The following is a 17,571-nucleotide window of genomic DNA, read 5'->3' on the forward strand; positions in this document are numbered from 1 at the left end:
GTAATATGGACTCTAAACACACTGTGTTAAAGTAAACACTCACAATAATGACTCAAATTGAACAATGATCAAGAGCCTCACCAAAGAAATGCACCACCACTGCAAATATGTTAACAAATCACAGCCTGATTACGTCTGCTAATATTCTCATATCTTGGACAACAGCCATGCGTGTGAACAATACAACAACAACAACAACATTAATAATAATAATAACAATAATGCCTGAAAGAGTGTACACAGTTCTGTGGATCTCTTTGTTTACAAATTAAACACTTCACATGAGGAGCTGCATGTTAATCCTTGTCTTGATGAGTACCAGCTTATTTGTGGAAACGACGCTTTGAAAGAGGCTTTTACTTTGTTTGTCTTTTGAATATTCCTGAATAATAGGGAACAAATACTGCATTTCTCCGGACTTATAGCGATTTATGTATTTCTTGGACAAAAATAACGTTCAGCAGGTATCAGGCTTTCAAAATAAGACACAAATCAATATATTATTTCCCCTTAACACCAAGTGGTAATAATGACTTGTGAAATGAGTTTACAACATGATTTCACATTGTGGAAAAATGCAATGTAAGTTTACTTGTAGATGCTAAATGAGCGTGTAGAAACACGTGTGATGAAGAATATCACACTGACATTTCATTATTTTAGGGACAAAAGTGTGAAGACATCAAAAGTGAAACAGTATTCACATCCACATCTTAATAGCGATCAACTTTATGTCTCATTTGTGCATGAAACCGTGATTGCATCCATTAAGAAAAGTTTCTCTCTACATCCCTATTTAAACGTTGTCATTTTTCATTATTATTATTTTGCGTGAGTGTGTGTTTGCATACTGTAATCTTTACTGGTTCAATGTCATTTGAGAATGAAATGGGATCCTGAAACAAACCTGCTGAGTGACTATTCTACTGTCCTCATTCACAATCGTATCCAATCTCCTACTTGCCAGTCAAATCTTCATCATCCTCACTCTGCTGGCTGCAGCTCAGCCTCTTTTAGTGGAAGTGGCTGGTGCTCCGCCCCCTTCCACCAACCTGGGACTCCACGTACTGGACCTCATGTTTCTTTGTTATATTCAGTCTATTCATCCTCCCAGTCATAAAGATAATCTGTGCCTGTGCACTGTAAAAAAAACCATGTTGACTTTAATAAAAGAAAAAACTCAAACTCATTGCCTTACAAAAACTAATTAATGCTTCAATTACTTCTTGTGCGTTTGGAGTACTCAACGTAAATTAAAAAATGTAGATGATGGTGCCTTATTTTGCGTTAATTTACACAAAGTAAACTGAAGAATTTAGATTACAGTAACTTGTTTATTTTGAGATTGCAGTACTCAAATAACTGAAAACGTATCTTAAGTTTTAGTTATTCATCATATTAAAGTCAACATAATACATTGGTTTTATACAGTGCTTTTCTCGACACTGAGAGATGCTTTACATTGCATTATTCAGTCGCTCCACACTGGATGATGGTGAACTACACCTGCAGCCACAGCTGCTCTGGGAGACTGATGGAAGCGAGGCGGCCAATCGACACCATCGGCCCTTCTGACCACCACCAACGCCTCACTCTCACACTTCAGAAACACATAGGCTGTTTGGGGTTGTTGCCCAAGGACACTTTGGCTTGTAGGCAGGCGGAGATGAAATTGAGCCTGCAACCTTCCAATTGGGAGATGGCCGCTCTACCAATGAGCCATAACCGTAGACATGTGCAGACACGGTGTGGGATGAAAGTATCTGCACGTCTGAAAAAACGCACAAAGGACACAAGGACAATAAAAAAAAAAATGTCCTGAGCTAATGTAAATGGAATATATCAAGTTAAGCATGTTTTCCAACCCCAAATGACTACATAATACAGGTTGGTAAAAACTGAGTTTGGTTAAATGATCTTTTTTCATTCATTTGTATGTTAGCATTTACAGTGTGTACTCCACTTAAATACATGTGGAGACTAGTTCAATTTACATTTGCTCAATGGTTTTAAATGCGAGAATCGAAAGACTGGCAAATCTTTCTTTCTTTTCAAGCTCCTCTCATGTGGAATGAGCTCCTAGTTTCACTATGAGAAGCTGACACGGTCTCTATTTTTAGGATTACGCTTCAAAATGTATTATTTATTAAATATTTCAGTGATAGCTGGAACCGATCACCATGGCCCATTTTCTAGTTAAGGTGGAACTAGAAAGAACTTCTTTACCACATTGAGCTTCTCTTCTCTCCTTCCTCGCTCTCTGTATGTCCATTTGACACAATTACTTTTCACGGACACTGTGTGTTTCTGCTGTATCGTCCTGAATGATCTCTGAACAGGAAGTTCCTGCCCCACCAGGTCTGCAGCCAGTGGAATTGCTTGCTAGCTGATGTCAGTTTGATTGTTTCTTGCTCTCTGTCTCTGTCCCATCTCCCTCTCTCTCTCTCTCTCTCTCTCTCTCTCTCTCTCTCTCTCTCTCTCTGACCTCTGAGCCTGGTTCTGCAAAGCTTTCTTCCTGGGATGCCTATGCTTGCTCATGTGGAAAACGTGGGTTTTTCTTGATAAAAGTATCATAAAATGCCAAGTTATCCAGAGAATACAGTAGACCCTGTGAGGAGCGACACCCTGTACTGGGCGACACGTCACTGAGCACCGACACATATTTCACTGTTAACACACCTTCATGAGGACAACCTGCTGAACCAGGACAACGGACAGCTTTTCCTGGAACATTTCAAGCTGAGCGACACTGAAACGGCCAAAATACTTGGGCTGGACTGGATTATTAGAATATCCAGGCCACGGGTGATACATGATTGCATCAATACTACTCTCTGGTGCACTTCCTTAACGTTTCATAAAGTAACCTAACAATCCAGAACATATCTCCACTTCTGCTGTCCGGCGCTCTCCACCTTTCCTCTGGCTCTTTATTTGATCTTAAGTTGTGATTGAGATGGAGACGGAGGATCTCCTGCATGAGCAGTCGGTGCACACAGATCAAGCGTTCGACCACAGAGGAGGCCTTGTGCACAGGGTGGATGACAATTTTGAATGAGTGAATGAATGAATGAAACTTTATTCTGAATTTTAATTGGTAAAATGAAATAAAAAACAACGAAGAAACACATCCCACTTGCTCCACATTTGTACGTCGAAAAGCAGTAGGAAGATTTTGACGTCACGCTTCCTCTGCACACAAGAAAGTTCCACTTCCCCTTAACAGCAGAGAACATAAGGCCCGTGGGCCAGAACCCACCAAGAAGCTCCAATTTGGTCAAACCAAGCAAGGAGCTGATAGATTTTATTCTATTTTGCACCAGAATGTTTAATTAAAATTCACTTTATGTTGAAATTGTAATCATTTTCAGTACTAACTGTTTAATCCTGTAAAAATATAGACAGTTTCATTCCATACACTGTGACCATAACAACTTTGAAGTATGAATTTAAAGGTTATTACAGCAATATTTACATACCAGTCTTGTCACTCAGGATGAAACTGGACTGTGTGTGGTCCCTGAAGTACATTAAACCTTCTTTAATCATTATCTTGTATACATCTTACAGTATATGTATTTATATTGGATACATCTGTGTATTTCTTCAGTTATTTGCTTTTAAATAATCATAACATATTTGATGTTTGGTTCTTTCAATATCAACTGGTCCTACAATTTGTCCTCATGACCTATTGTTCCCAAGAGAGGACACCTGTCTTCAAGGGACACTTGACCTTGGATTTTAAGGCAACCCTACATCAGAGGTTTTACTGTATAGAAAAAAACCAAACTGAGATTCTCATGTGCTTCTTTTTTTTATTTTACCTTTATTTTTCAAGAGAAATCTTGTTGAGATTAAAAATTCACAGCAGTACCTTAAAGTTTAAGACAAAACAGGCACATAAAACATTTAAGAACAATTTCAATAATCTTTTTTAAGAATTGCCTGTAAATTCTAATCAAGTCTATTATTAAAAAAAACATCTCCAAGTCACGAAGCAACTTTTTAAGATTCCAGTGAAACCACGCTAAGAAAAGAAAACTGTTCTAAATAGTTGGACCAACTTAATTGAATTGCTTCAATTGGGAACCAAAACATAAACATAAACATAAACCTAAACCTAAACCTGAATACCTTTTTCCCCCAGTTGAGCCTTGACTTTAGGAACAGACAGTAAAAGAAGATCCTGTAAGAGAACACTATAAGAGGACGTGTTTCGTATTTCTCCGCATTATGTCATGATGGTGCAAAATGTAATAATGTGCCTTTTATCTGTCGACATGGTTCTGTGTTTAATAATGAGAAAAGTTTAAGATTTTGCTCCTGCCCTGCCAACATACAATGGTATAATCCGGGGCTCTAAATCAGGCTTAACGTTTTAGATTACCTGCCATTGTGGCTGGTAGGGTTTTAAAGTTACAAACCAAACCAAAACCACCAGCCATTTCGTTTTTATTGAACAAATGAAACCAGATTGTAAACGCCACTGAGTGCATTTAGTCATTCAACCTAGATTTTGTAAGAACCGTTGCAATATGTAACAAGTTACTACAAAATGCTGCAAGGTTCAGTACAAAATGTGTTCAAGAATTGTATTGCAAAATGTGGCGTTATTACATAATGAGTTGAAAATGTATGACATTGTTACATAATGCAACACACCCTAAAGACGCTGTGACTTTCACAAAAGAGGCTGTATTTCTAAAACCTCCTGACTGGTCAGAGTTGGAGTTGTTTCTGCTGTTTCGCCTGACGATTCTCAGGTGGATCGGCGAGTCCAGCTCCCTGGATGATTCTCCCGCTTCTGCAGCTCTAATCATGGGCCCTGGTGATGTTTGCAGAGCTTCGGGGACCTTAATCTGTGAAGCCCCTATGACTTGTACAAACTGCCAAGCCTCTAATGAGTCTCCTCAGACCCTACAAGAGCCCTATACGGCCTGTTATTGACTGTCCTGTTTTGTTTGTCTTCAACCTGCGGGAACTGTCCCAATGGAGCAGAGTCCTGTGCAAATCCGTGGTGAAATACGTACCATACTGAGCAAGGCTGAGTGCATCTACAACTGGAGATTACAGCCCCAGCGTGCAGAAAAAGACTTAATGTCAGTGTGCATGTAAGCAGCTGCGGACCTCCGTAAATATTCACCCACACTAAAACGACTGAAGGGTCACAAAACTACAGTGGGAAAAGAAATGGTGCTGTCTTAAGCGGTTCATGTACACACATAAAAAAATAATGAATGAAATCTAAGAGGTTGTTTTCCATTTTATCGGTTGATACAGCATCCACTGAATAAAAGATGTTTTCTCCTATAATGGAGGAGGAATAAGTCCAAACTGTAGTTAAACTGAAGTACAGATGGGTCATTATTTAACAACTTGAGCTCCAAGAGATTATTAAGGAATACGTCAATGCATTTACCAGTCGGGGGAAACTGGATAAAAAAAAACATGTTTATCGGCAAGACAGTAATTGTCTTAATGAGTTTGCCAGGTATCATGTGAATGTTGTATTTGAATAACATCAACAGGCCTTGTTTTTCTTTTTTTTTTTAAATAACAGTACATACTGTACACTGGGTTGTGACATAAGCCAGTTTGGGGTTTACTTCACAGTTTGCTCTAGATTTGTTCTGGGTGATTTATGTAGCAGCTGATTGAACTGCACAGTGGGTTCAAAAAGCTTTCAGTTCACTTTGATTGAAGAGACGTTTCAGTCCTTCTGGCTGTTTTTTGTTCAACAACATGATGCCAGGTTATATGTGGGAAATACGTGTGTGTGTGTGTGTGTGTGTGTGTGTGTGTGTGTGTGTGTGTGTGTGTGTGTGTGTGTGTGTGTGTGTGTGTGTGTGTGTGTGTGTATGTGTGTGTGTGCTTACAAGGACCAAGCTTTAATGAAGGTTAGGCTTGTAGCACTTTTTATCAATTTTAATCAATATACATCATCAGGGAATAAACACAAGTCAATGAATATCCCCCAAAAGTCACAGAATATAACATATGCATGTATGGGTGTGAGTTAACCTTTATTATTGGGAACCTAAATCTGTTCATGAACTCAAATCATGGTCTTAAATGATGAAAATGAAGTCGAAATTAGGTAAATCATGAGATGTTAAGGTTTTTTGTTGTTGTTTTGTTTCCTTTTCTTTTAGTTTTTATTGTTTAGTTTAGTTTAATTGTGTGGTGTTCTGTGTTTGTTCACTGTGTGGTGTTGTATTTTGAAACAATAAAAAAACGATTGAAATGATTGAAGAAATCGGTGAAGACATGCTTTCACGGTCAGACTAATGTGGCGTTTGGGTGTACGTCAACAAGGCGCTGGGTGAGGAGTCAGGGAAAAGGTATCGCATGTGCAAAAAAAACAGGCTGGAACCGGTTCAGAATCAATTTCCCACGTCTCTGCGGCAGCTGCTAACTGGCTGGGTGATGTGAAGGGAGTGAACCAGATGAACCACGCTGCTATGGAGCCGAGGACGAGCTATCATCAGAGGGATGTGGAGGAAGCTCTGGGTCTGTCTGTGTGTCTGGAGGGCTGTTCCAAGGGCAGGAGCTTACCTCTGCAGATGGTGCCGTTGCCCACGTAGCCCGGCTTGCAGGTACACAGGTGTCCTCTGATGGTGTTGGTGCAGATGGCGTTCTCATCACACACATTTTGGCCACTGGCGCACTCGTCATGCTCTGCGGAGGAGAGTGAGAGGAAGAATTGCGATACAGTGAAACTCGCTGTGCATATATTTTTTTTTATTCTTGCGGCATGAAAGGTCATTCACTTTTTCAACTGAATACACGGGTGCTCCACGACACCAAGAAAAGAACAGCATTCCAGTCTGCGGCTGCAAACTCCAGGGAATTGAAATGGTTTCATAAGCACTTTTTCCTCTTTTCAGGTGGAGTCGTTCTTTTCCTGATCGCTGGTGGAGGCAGCATGAGCAACAGCTGATACATGCCAGGTGTGCAGCCTGATTGCTCAGTATCAGCATCAATTAGCCTAATGATCCTGGCATCCTGGGGACCAGTGGACTGTCAGAAGATATTAATTCACAACATTATCATGTAATAACAACATTCAGAACCTTTCATGTGTTGAAATGATTGGAGTGTGTGTCAAATAATGGGGAAATAATTGATACATATTACATATTATTTTCAAAAATAGAATGAGTGTCACAAAAACCAGTGGATTGTTCCATCCACCCACTCTCTGTGGTATGACCCAGCACAGCTGCATCCCACATAAACCCTTTCTTTCTCCTCTCTCTTCCAAAAAACTAATTTATTGTTGATTGAGCTGTGACTGGCTTTGTTTTTGCAATGAATTACCACCACTTAAAGGTTCAACGCTTCATACAAGATGTTTTTGAGCTTTCTTGCCTGACTGTAGTTGCATTTTTTTAATAGCTGCAGCATCCACTGGGGAGTCTGCTTGTCTAAAAAAAAAAGAAAAGAAATTCTTTAAGCGTGTGATAGTATGTACCGGAAGATTCTTCAATCAATCTTTATTTATATAGCACTTTTTTATACAGTGAAGTAATACAAAGTGCTTTAGCAAGAATTAAAAACAGTGTCAAGATAAAATAGATGAATACATTCTTATAAGTTGCTTCTTCATATGAGTTGCTTCTTCATATGAGTTGCAAAACAGCCAAACTAAGTGTGACATAGAATCAAAAACATCCAGTGTGGCAGGCCGACTAACCAATCAACCAACCAACCAACCAACCAACCAACCAGCCAACCAACCAAACCCCGAACCAACCAACCAACCAGCCAGCCGACCAACCAACCGACCAACCAACCGACCAACCAATCAACCAACCGACCAACCAATCAACCAACTAATCAACCAACCAGCCAGCCAACCAACCAACCAACCAATCAACCAGCCAACCAAAACCAATCAACCAACCAGCCAACCGACCAGCCAATCGACCAACCAACCGACCAACCAATCAACCAACCAACCAACCAACCAACCAAGCAACCAATCAACTAACCAACCAACTAACCAACCAATCAACTAACCAACCAACCAACCAACCAACCAACCAACCAACCAACCAACCAACCAACCAACCAAAACCAATCAACCAACCGACCAGCCAACCAACCAACCAATCAACCAGCCAACCAACCGACCAACCAACCAACCAAAACCAATCAACCAATCAGCCAACCGACCAGCCAACCGACCAACCAACCAACCAACCAACCAAGCAACCAATCAACTAACCAACCAACTAACCAACCAATCAACTAACCAACCAACCAACCAACCAACCAACCAACCAACCAACCAACCAACCAACCAAAACCAATCAACCAACCGACCAGCCAACCAACCAACCAATCAACCAGCCAACCAACCGACCAACCAACCAACCAAAACCAATCAACCAATCAGCCAACCGACCAGCCAACCGACCAACCAACCAACCGACCAACCAATCAACCAATCAACCAACCAACCAACCAACCAGCCCACCAACCAACCAACCAACCAACCAACCAATCAACCAACCGACCAGGCAACCGACCAGCCAACCGACCAACCAGCCAACCGACCAACTAACCAACCAACCAACCAACCTTTTCACTCTCTCACTAAGATGAGGTTGAACGTTATCACAACTGTGTTTACAATCAGACCATTCACACGCTGCTGTTTAACAGAGGTCATGAGACAAGGCAACTTTTTCTGCTACTACTTAGTAGTAAAAAAAGTTTGCTTGCACAAAAGAGGCTGTAGTTCTAAAAACTTGGGAAGTGAGATATGGCGAGATTGCTTGAGTCTGTCTGTTGAGTGTGTGTGAACTTTAGTTGGTCTACATTGGTCTGGACCATCCGTCTCTCCGTCGGCTCCAGTTCCTACAGAATGCTGCTGCCTGACTTTTAACAGGGACTAAGAAAAAAAGAGGACATCACCACAGTTTTAGCCTCACTCCACTGGCTTCTTGTCTCTTTTAGAATTGTTTTTAAGACTTTATTTTTGGTTTTTAAAGTATTAAATGAGTTGGCAAGTCTTATTTATCCGATCTTTTACATGTTCACGCTCCCGTTTTATCACTGAGGTCAGCAAATCAGATGGTCCTTGCCGTACCAAGATCCAGATTAAAAACTAGAGGTGACCCAGTCTTTTCCGTGGCTGCTCCCCGTCTGTGGAATTGTTTGCCTCTCCACATTCAAACTACACGGTCTCTTGAGTACCGTATTTTCCTCACTATAAGGCGCACCAGATTATAAGACACACCTACATTGATTGACATAATTTACAACATTGTTCATATATAAGGCGCACCACATTATAAGGCACATGGAATAGATCAGTAGTCAGTAACCTTTATAGCTCAATGCCATTAGGTTACATTTTCCACTGATTCTAACACCCAGAGAGGTGCACACACATTATTTTGATAGTCCTACCTGCAGCCTATGCCAGGAGGACACTACACACAAAACCTTCTTCACTGCTGGTTGACAACTTACAACTACCGGTAATAAACTAAACTACATGAACTAAGCAACAAAAACACAACACAACACAATTATTACCGACACCACAAACCAAATAGAACCCCCAATAATTGCATTTAAAACACCACAAACAGCTGCAATGAATTATGGGAGTTTTGTATCGGCTGCACTGAGGAGCTCAGGATGCAAGGCATGATGGGAATTCATGTTTTGTGTTGTTGGAGGTTATTGTGGGTTGTTGTTGGGCTTGGTGTTGTGTTGATTGTGTTTATGTGTTTTTGTTCCCCAGTTTAGGGAGTCATTATTTCATCTAGTTTATTTTGGTTTGTTAGAATGTTGGTGTGCAACCATGAGTGATGAAGGTGTTGTGTGGAGTGTCGTCCGCTCTGAAGACCGGTTGAGAAGTTAGAGTTGTCAAAATAAAAGCTTCTGGTTGTTCAGCTGTCAAATAGCAGTCTCTAGTAGAGCAATTCTTCCATATGTAAAGCCCCGTCTCCACTGCACACAAGTGCCGGGGCGGAGCGGAGCGGTACGGAGCAGTTCGGAAGCACTAATCCTGACCGAAATTTTGGGTCGCGTCTCCACTGCAGAGAGGAGCATGAAAAGTGGGCGGGGCTTATGAGCTCTGCAGAAATGTGACATTATAACAGAAAAGAATGTCGTCAGATGTAGATCTTATGAATCCTCTGTTGTTGTTTAAATTCTCCACTTTGCACTGTTATTTTATTAAATTTTTTGCAGCGGAAAAAAAAAAAGTTACTTTTTGCAGCAGTCATTTTTTGCAGTGGAGAGCTGCAGCCACAACTTCTGTGTTTGTTGTGAGAGAGCGAGTCGCTCGGCCACTTGCCGGGGACTTGGGGCGACGTGCCCCGCACTCGAGCGCTCGGGTGCGGGGCAAGTGGCCGGAGCGTTCCCCCCGGTTGGCTGAGGCACAGACACAGGAGTCTGAGGAGGTTCTCCACTCCGGCGCCTCCGTGTTCCGGCAGCACAGCGCCGGAACACGGAGGCGCCGAGCTCCGAGCTCCTTTTCATCGCTTCCGCAGTCCGTCCCCGCGATAAAGCGCCACTGACCGCGGCTGAACAGAACGCTGACCGCCTCTGGGAAGCGGAGCTGCCGGAGCGCGGTCAGCGCCGGAGACGAAAGCTCCAGACTCCGGTGTCACGGACGTGCATCAGCGCCACGGCCAGCGCTATGCTGCAAACAGAAAACTCCAACGCGATGCAAAGTCCCTCCCCCCGGTCTCCCCCTGCCTCAAGTCGCTCTTTCACAACAAACACTAAAGTTGCGCAGCAAAGAAAAGAAAATGAAAATAAAAACAACCAGAGCGCAGCTGACCACACTGACAGCAGAGGATTCATCCAGCCAGCACATTAAAATATTGAGGGCGTGTAGTAAATCACTGACCAATCAGCAGACAGCAGCTCAACCTCAGACCCGTTCCATGGTCCTGGTACCCCAACGGATGGGTAGCGGAAAAGCGGTCGCCTTTGGAGCGGTCTGGAGCGGTTTAGACTGCATTACATGTCGTGACACGCGAGCCGGAGCGGTTTAGACCGGTCTAGGCTGGTACTTTTTGTGCGGTGGAGACGGGGCTTAAGGCGCACCGGGCTATAAGGCGCACTGGCAGCTTTTGAGAAAAATTGAGGCATTTAGGTGCGCCTTATAGTGCGGAAAATACGGTACTTCAAGTGTAAAGTCAAGACTCACTGGCCTTTAATGGTAATTGAGCACTGGGATGCTGTAGCATTGTTTTTAACCCTGTGTTTTACGTCACCGTTTACTGTGATTTTTTGACTCACTGTTACCCTGTTTTTGTACTCTTTGTTGCCCTTTTTTTTGTTTTATTACTTTTACCTGTGAAGCACTTTCTTCAACCTTGGCTGTGCTGTTAAATGTGCTATATCAATAAAGTTGGATTGAATTGGATTAATAACTGCATTAAAATTCTCTGAAAATACCTGCCTCTGCTCTTCACAGATTCCATGTGGGTTATAAAGCATACAGTCAAAAGTAACATTTTTTATGACTCATAAATCCAAAGTGACATGACAATCGAAGCAGTTAATATTTGAGATTTTGCTTGCTCAAAGGTTTACAGCTGCACACTTCCACTGAGAAATGAAGCAATGCCATATCACTAAAAAAATAAATGACATCAGCTTTTTATGTAACCAAATGATACAGTTGTACTACAGTTGCTGTCTTGTCAAAACCTTTTAAGAATAATTTTGTCATCACACCACTCCTTGGTGAATGGAAGTAATAAAGTTTTCATACAATAGAGTGCAAGGTCAGCAGTATGAAAACAAGGCTAGTTTTGTTGAATTATGAAATGCTGACCTATTAATAATGCGGTGATACGTCACACACGCTACACTCTCAGGGTCAGTGTTTTAGATTCTGCCAGATAACATAAATTGCTCTCCTGATTTGATTTGTTTGCTGGGAGAAAAAGAGAAGTACCGGAGGCAGTGCATGATTAACCACCACTAAGGGACTTTCCATTTCTATTTCACTGCAATGGATGACACAAGTCACAAATGTCTCTATTGCAAATGTTAAGCTTTGACTTTTTAGTGTTTGCTGCATCTGCTAAAACCTTTGGTGGGCGTTTCAGGAATATTCAAATCATATGGCTTTATGCATATAATATTTAACACCTGTAGCTTGAAAGGTGACATGGAAATGTTTAAGATGTAATTTAGGTTTACTACAAAATATATCTGCCCCAAAAGTTTTTTGAGTGGCGCCAAATGGTCCTTCAGTGGTTGATATTCCCATCGCACACCAAGAATACTAGTTCAATTGGGAGGTTACCTGTGAGAATTTGTTTTACTTTCCCAGTGCACGTGTTTCCAGTGGGACAATGTCCATGTTCAACGACACTTCTCAATCTACATCTGCATCAAAATCCACTCCATTGCTCAATATGTTCCAATAGAGCATTTCGCTCTGTGAAAATCATATTGCCCAATGGTGAAATATTGTCCACAACTACTGTATTACACTAGCATTTTATTTAACTATTAAAAGATGATAATTATTTTTGCTTAATTGATCCCAAACTCATGGTTTCAACCGTCTCTCACTATGCCAGTAAAACTGAATTTAACCAGGTTTACATTTTAGTTGTTCCTGTCCTCATAATGGGCCATTTGCATGTATGCAGCTTTCAATTTCTCATTCCTTTGAAAAGATAAGTGACTTCATCTTGGCCAGATAATACCCATAAACACAAAAGGGGGGAAAAACAAACAAAAAAACAACAACTTTGAACTGAGTGCTGCTACTGATCGCAAATAAACTGGGTCTTTGGGATAAGGCACTTCAAGAAGAAGACAAAATAATGCCCGCTGATAGACTCTTTTTTTTTTTGACAGACAGGTATAATTCGTAGGTCAATTATGAAGCTACTGTTGCCAAGGCTGTAAATACACATGTACTGAGTGCACAGATGTGTCTGAGTGAAACTACTGTTTAAACAGTGTGGCCACGTACAAGACGACTGCATTAGTCTAAAATTGGCTCGGTGCTGCTGCTCACTGAATGTAAGATTGATGTCGAGAGCTTCGTTTTTCACCTGGCTGAGGGAAAAGGCACGTTAGAATAAGAAAGCTCCGGTGATTAGCACTGCCCCTCTTTGAGCGCTTCAGACACACCAGCCAACAAAAATAGCAGGATCAAGGGCATGAACCTTCACTGACCATACACCTGCGGCGCGAGGCACAACTTTCCCTGTGGCATTGCTGCAGTAAGGAAGACAAAAATATATTCCACTGCTACATTTCCCACATATAGCGACATTAAGAGAAAATGTATAATTTGTTTGACAATGTAATTTCATGTGTTTAAAGTTTCCACAGAGGAGGCTACCTTTCATCCATTGAAATAGTATGGATTCCGAGGCTGCGGCCTCTCAGTAAGACATCACTGTAATAGTATGCCAGCGTGCACCGTGGCCATGAATCAGTAATCAGAGGCAGTCACATTCAATGGGATTCAGGCATCATTCATGCTATTTCCTTTAGACTTGTGCTCAGATTCAGTGAGATTTTTTGGTTTTTTTTTTTTTACAAAGGAATATCACAGAACCACAAGCAAGGCTTATATACTTCAATTGTTTCCCCTGACTGACCTGTTAAATACATTTCTGCAATATTAAAATCAAGGTGAGCCATACATTTTCCTTTGACAGTTTTACAAATCATCAGCAGTGAATATGCCGGCTTGTCTCGACTCCAGCTCACCTTGTGCAAAACCACCTTTTAGAACAGTATACGATGTATTTGGCCTGGTAAGCACAGGAACTTATTTGAACCGTCTTCATGCAGAAAGAGTCGATTCAATCCAGTAGTGTTTCCCTCCATTCAAAGGTGAAAGTCATTATGTCCTTGTATAGATCACCATTGGCCACATCTTATAAACCAAGAAATGCTTGAAGTGAGTATGACTTTTAAATGTTTGTCAAAATCTTTGTAGCCTAATCATTTCCTGTCTGGCAGTGATTTGCTGCAACAACAGTAGCTACTAGCACTCTCACTTCACAGCAAGATGAACCTTAGTGCGAGTCCAAGATGCAGGTTTTTCTCAGCACATGAAATTATACAACTGAGGTTAATTGGTGTCTCTCAATCACACCCTGCTCGGTGTGTGTGTGTGTGTGTGTGTGTGTGTGTGTGTGTGTGTGTGTGTGTGTGTGTGTGTGTGTGTGTGTGTGTGTGTGTGTGTGTGTGTGTGAGTGTTAGAAACCCATTTTAATTCAAGTGTCACATACGGCCCTAGTGTACTAGTAACGCGACACAACAGTAATTTATAAACAACCTTGTTATTTCACTTGTTTCAATGCAAAAACGTAGTATTATCAGTAGTAGTACCAGTACTATTCCAAAAAATGTCCATGCTTATTGATCCCCGTCCCCATGGAGTACATAAGAGTTTGCAGAAAAACTGTATGAACTTAAAAGAGAAATCAAATTGAAATGTTCTTAAACAATTAGCTTGACATTAAAAAAACATGTTGACAGTTGTTTATAATAAATATGCAATGAACAGATTTTGCGGAAAACCATAATCTTCCTGCTGCACATTTGAAAGTGATTAAACTTCAGTTAATGCATTTTCAAATGCAATCTCACCCAATTTTAGTTAATTATGAACAATACATTAAAGAACAGCCTTTGATGATGCCGATTTACAACACATTGCTGGAGAATCTCCTCACATCAAAACCTTGAACTGTGTCTTTAAGATCCAGTCAGGCCCTGGCCTCAGGCTGCCAGTGTTCACAAAACACACACTCCCTCCCACACACTCTTCATTAATATGCAAGATCTTTGGTGGGAGTCATGACTAATACATCCCCCTTAATTAATGAGTGGTGCTGTGCAGCCCCGGAGCAAATAGGAGAAATTATTTAGTTTTTCTCTTCCCAAGGATTTCCTCCACATGTCGAACTATAAAGTGGAGGTGAATGTTAACAATGTGTAAGACTTTATGTAAAGGGATCTGAAAAGTAGGCTACATTAATGCTATGGTATTAACAAAAAAGTGTGATTAAATATTCAGAACGCTAACAGCTTTACGCTGATGGTGGGGAGAGCAACACAATCAAAACACCATTCGACACAGCTGCTTATTAATGCTGTTTAATGTCGGCTGGCCAGAGTGAAATTATGGAGCTGTATAAACTGACAGTGGCTGCATTGATTAATAGGTTGGGAGGTAAAAAAAACTGCCCTGCCAAACAAGCTGAATAAGCAATAAATTAACAGACACATGGCCTAAGCATTCAAAGCAAAAACAAAAAAAACCCCAATCGAAACAAGGTCAGTGTGATATTTTAGTCGAAATATTTACACACCTTTGTTGCAAAGTCACTTTAAAGTTGCGGAAACGGGTTCACATGGTGAATGGACAACTCGTCTACAAAACTGCAACCCCAGAAAACCGGTCCATGACGAAGCTTCAGCATTATTGGTTTGAAGTATTGGATTTCGAAGTATATTTGACACATTTGGAAGGATTATTAAGTGTATTTCACACACAAATATAAGATATTAAGTACATCTGACACAAAAACATAAGCAGTGGCTGATTGTGCTCTGGGCAAAGTGCACAAATTCAACAGGGGCGCACTGTGCACCGGCTCAGATACCGTCTTCAGAAATACAGATTTCAGAAATTCTTCAGACCATTCTTTGCGAGAAACAAAGCCATTAAACCGTTAATTACCCTAAATTGTGTTGTTTTGTTTTTGCTTTTGTTATCATTGTTGTTGTTTTGTTGTTGTTTTTTTTTGCCTATCTGCTAATTTATACTCTTCTCGAAAAAAATCTAGAAAATCATGGTACTGTCTAGATTGAGCTGCTCAGGCTGGTTTAATCTAGAAAATCGTGGTACTGTCTAGATTGAGCTGCTCAGGCTGGTTTAATCTAGAAAATCGTGTTACTGTCTAGATTGAGCTGCTCAGGCTGGTTTAATCTAGAAAATCATGGTACGGTCTAGATTGAGCTGCTCAGGCTGGTTTAATCTAGAAAATCATGTTACTGTCTAGATCAGTGTTTTTCAACCTTTTTGAGCCAAGGCACACTTTTTTGTTTGGAAAAATCTGGAGGCACACCACCACCTGAAAATATAAAAATGTGAAACTCTGTAGCCTCTATTAACAATATAAAGTCATTCACATCAAAGTTTTATCAACAGGAATCAAATAAATACAGAAAAAAGTATTTCCCAATTTCTTTTTTTTATTGTGACTCCCTCAGTGTGAAACCTGGACCTGATGGATGAAGAACTGAGATCCTGGTTCACATTCTTCCTTTTCAAAAACTTCTCCATCACTGTCACTGACACAGTACTTTGATACAAGATGGTAGCAGCAGGTGGAGATGAACCACACTGACGTCTGTCACTTTACATTTCACCGGCAAAGTTCTGTGCTGCCCTCTAGTGGTGAAGAGTATTTATACATGATTACTCTTCAACACACTGCTCTCACAGCTGACAGCGGCTGTGAGAGCAAATGATTTTTAGAAAAAAGATGTGAAATTGGATAATTTCCCACGGCACACCTGACTAGATCTCGTGGAAACACCAGTGTGGCACAGTGGTTGAAAAACACTGGTCTAGATAGAGCTGCTCAGGCTGGTTTAATCTAGAAATTCATTTTACTGTCATGATAGAGCTGCTCAGGCTGTTTGGAAAACCTTTGGATCAGTGTGGTTACTGTAAAAAAAAAAAATATATGTAACACTAACAAGTGTATTGTATGTATCTCCCCACCCAGTCTATCTCTCTGTCTTTCCTCTCCTCTCCTCTCCTCTCCTCTCCTCTCCTCTCCTCTCCTCTCCTCTCCTCTCCTCTCCTCTCCTCTCCTCTCCTCTCCTCTCCTCTATCCTCTCACCCCAACCGGTCCGCAGAATGCCGCCACCTCTGACTCTGGTTTCTGTAAAGGTTTCTCCCTGTTGGATGGAATATTTCCTTTCTATAGTCGCAAATAAACCTGCTTGCTCATGTGGATATGTTGGGCTTTTCTATTTTCTTTGTTAAAAGCAGGAACGACTGTTGTATATATAAAAAAAAAAGTTTAATTAAAAAAATTAAAAATGACCCTAAATTGCCCCTAAGTGTAAATGTGAGTGTGTGTGGTTGTCTGCCTCTGTGTGTTTATCCTGTGATAGACCGATGACCTGTCCAGGGTTTATCCTGCCTTCGCCCATAGTAAACTGGGATTTTAGAAGACGGATTAAAAAAAACTTTCTTAACTTTTCAGAGGTCTGTGTAGACCGGTGAGCAAATCCACTGTATGCGCAAAGTTTTTATCCCGGCTCCCAAGGTGGAAATATTCTTTCATGGTCCCGATTCCCTCCTGCAGAAACTGCCGGAGGCTGTGAAGCGCTGTTAGCACGTCATCTCTGCCCCTCCCTCCCTGTTGAAAATAGTTCCTACTGCTCATCTGCCTGTAAACAAACATGGCCGCCCCGTAGTGGTTTGACTCGCGGTCCATACTCTAGTTTTATCGTCCATGTCAATAGTTTTATAGTTGAGACTCACCTCTGATAGCATCCAATGCATCATCAGTCCATAAGGATGTCGGG

The 17,571-nt window shown here is 41.2% G+C and overlaps 1 protein-coding gene across 1 annotated transcript in view; it reads right to left on the reverse strand.

The window, feature by feature from the left end:
* The window catches only part of LOC308132332 (protein kinase C-binding protein NELL1-like), a 446,993-nt gene that overhangs the window by 95,153 nt on the left and 334,269 nt on the right, over positions 1 to 17,571 (reverse strand). The window contains 1 exon segment of the mRNA XM_080499395.1: positions 6,559 to 6,681. Coding sequence (XP_080355521.1) covers positions 6,559 to 6,681 — 123 coding nt within the window.

The sequence above is a fragment of the Blennius ocellaris genome (genome assembly GCF_963422515.1).
Source record: "Blennius ocellaris genome assembly, chromosome: 1".
Lineage (NCBI taxonomy): Eukaryota > Metazoa > Chordata > Actinopteri > Blenniiformes > Blenniidae > Blennius > Blennius ocellaris.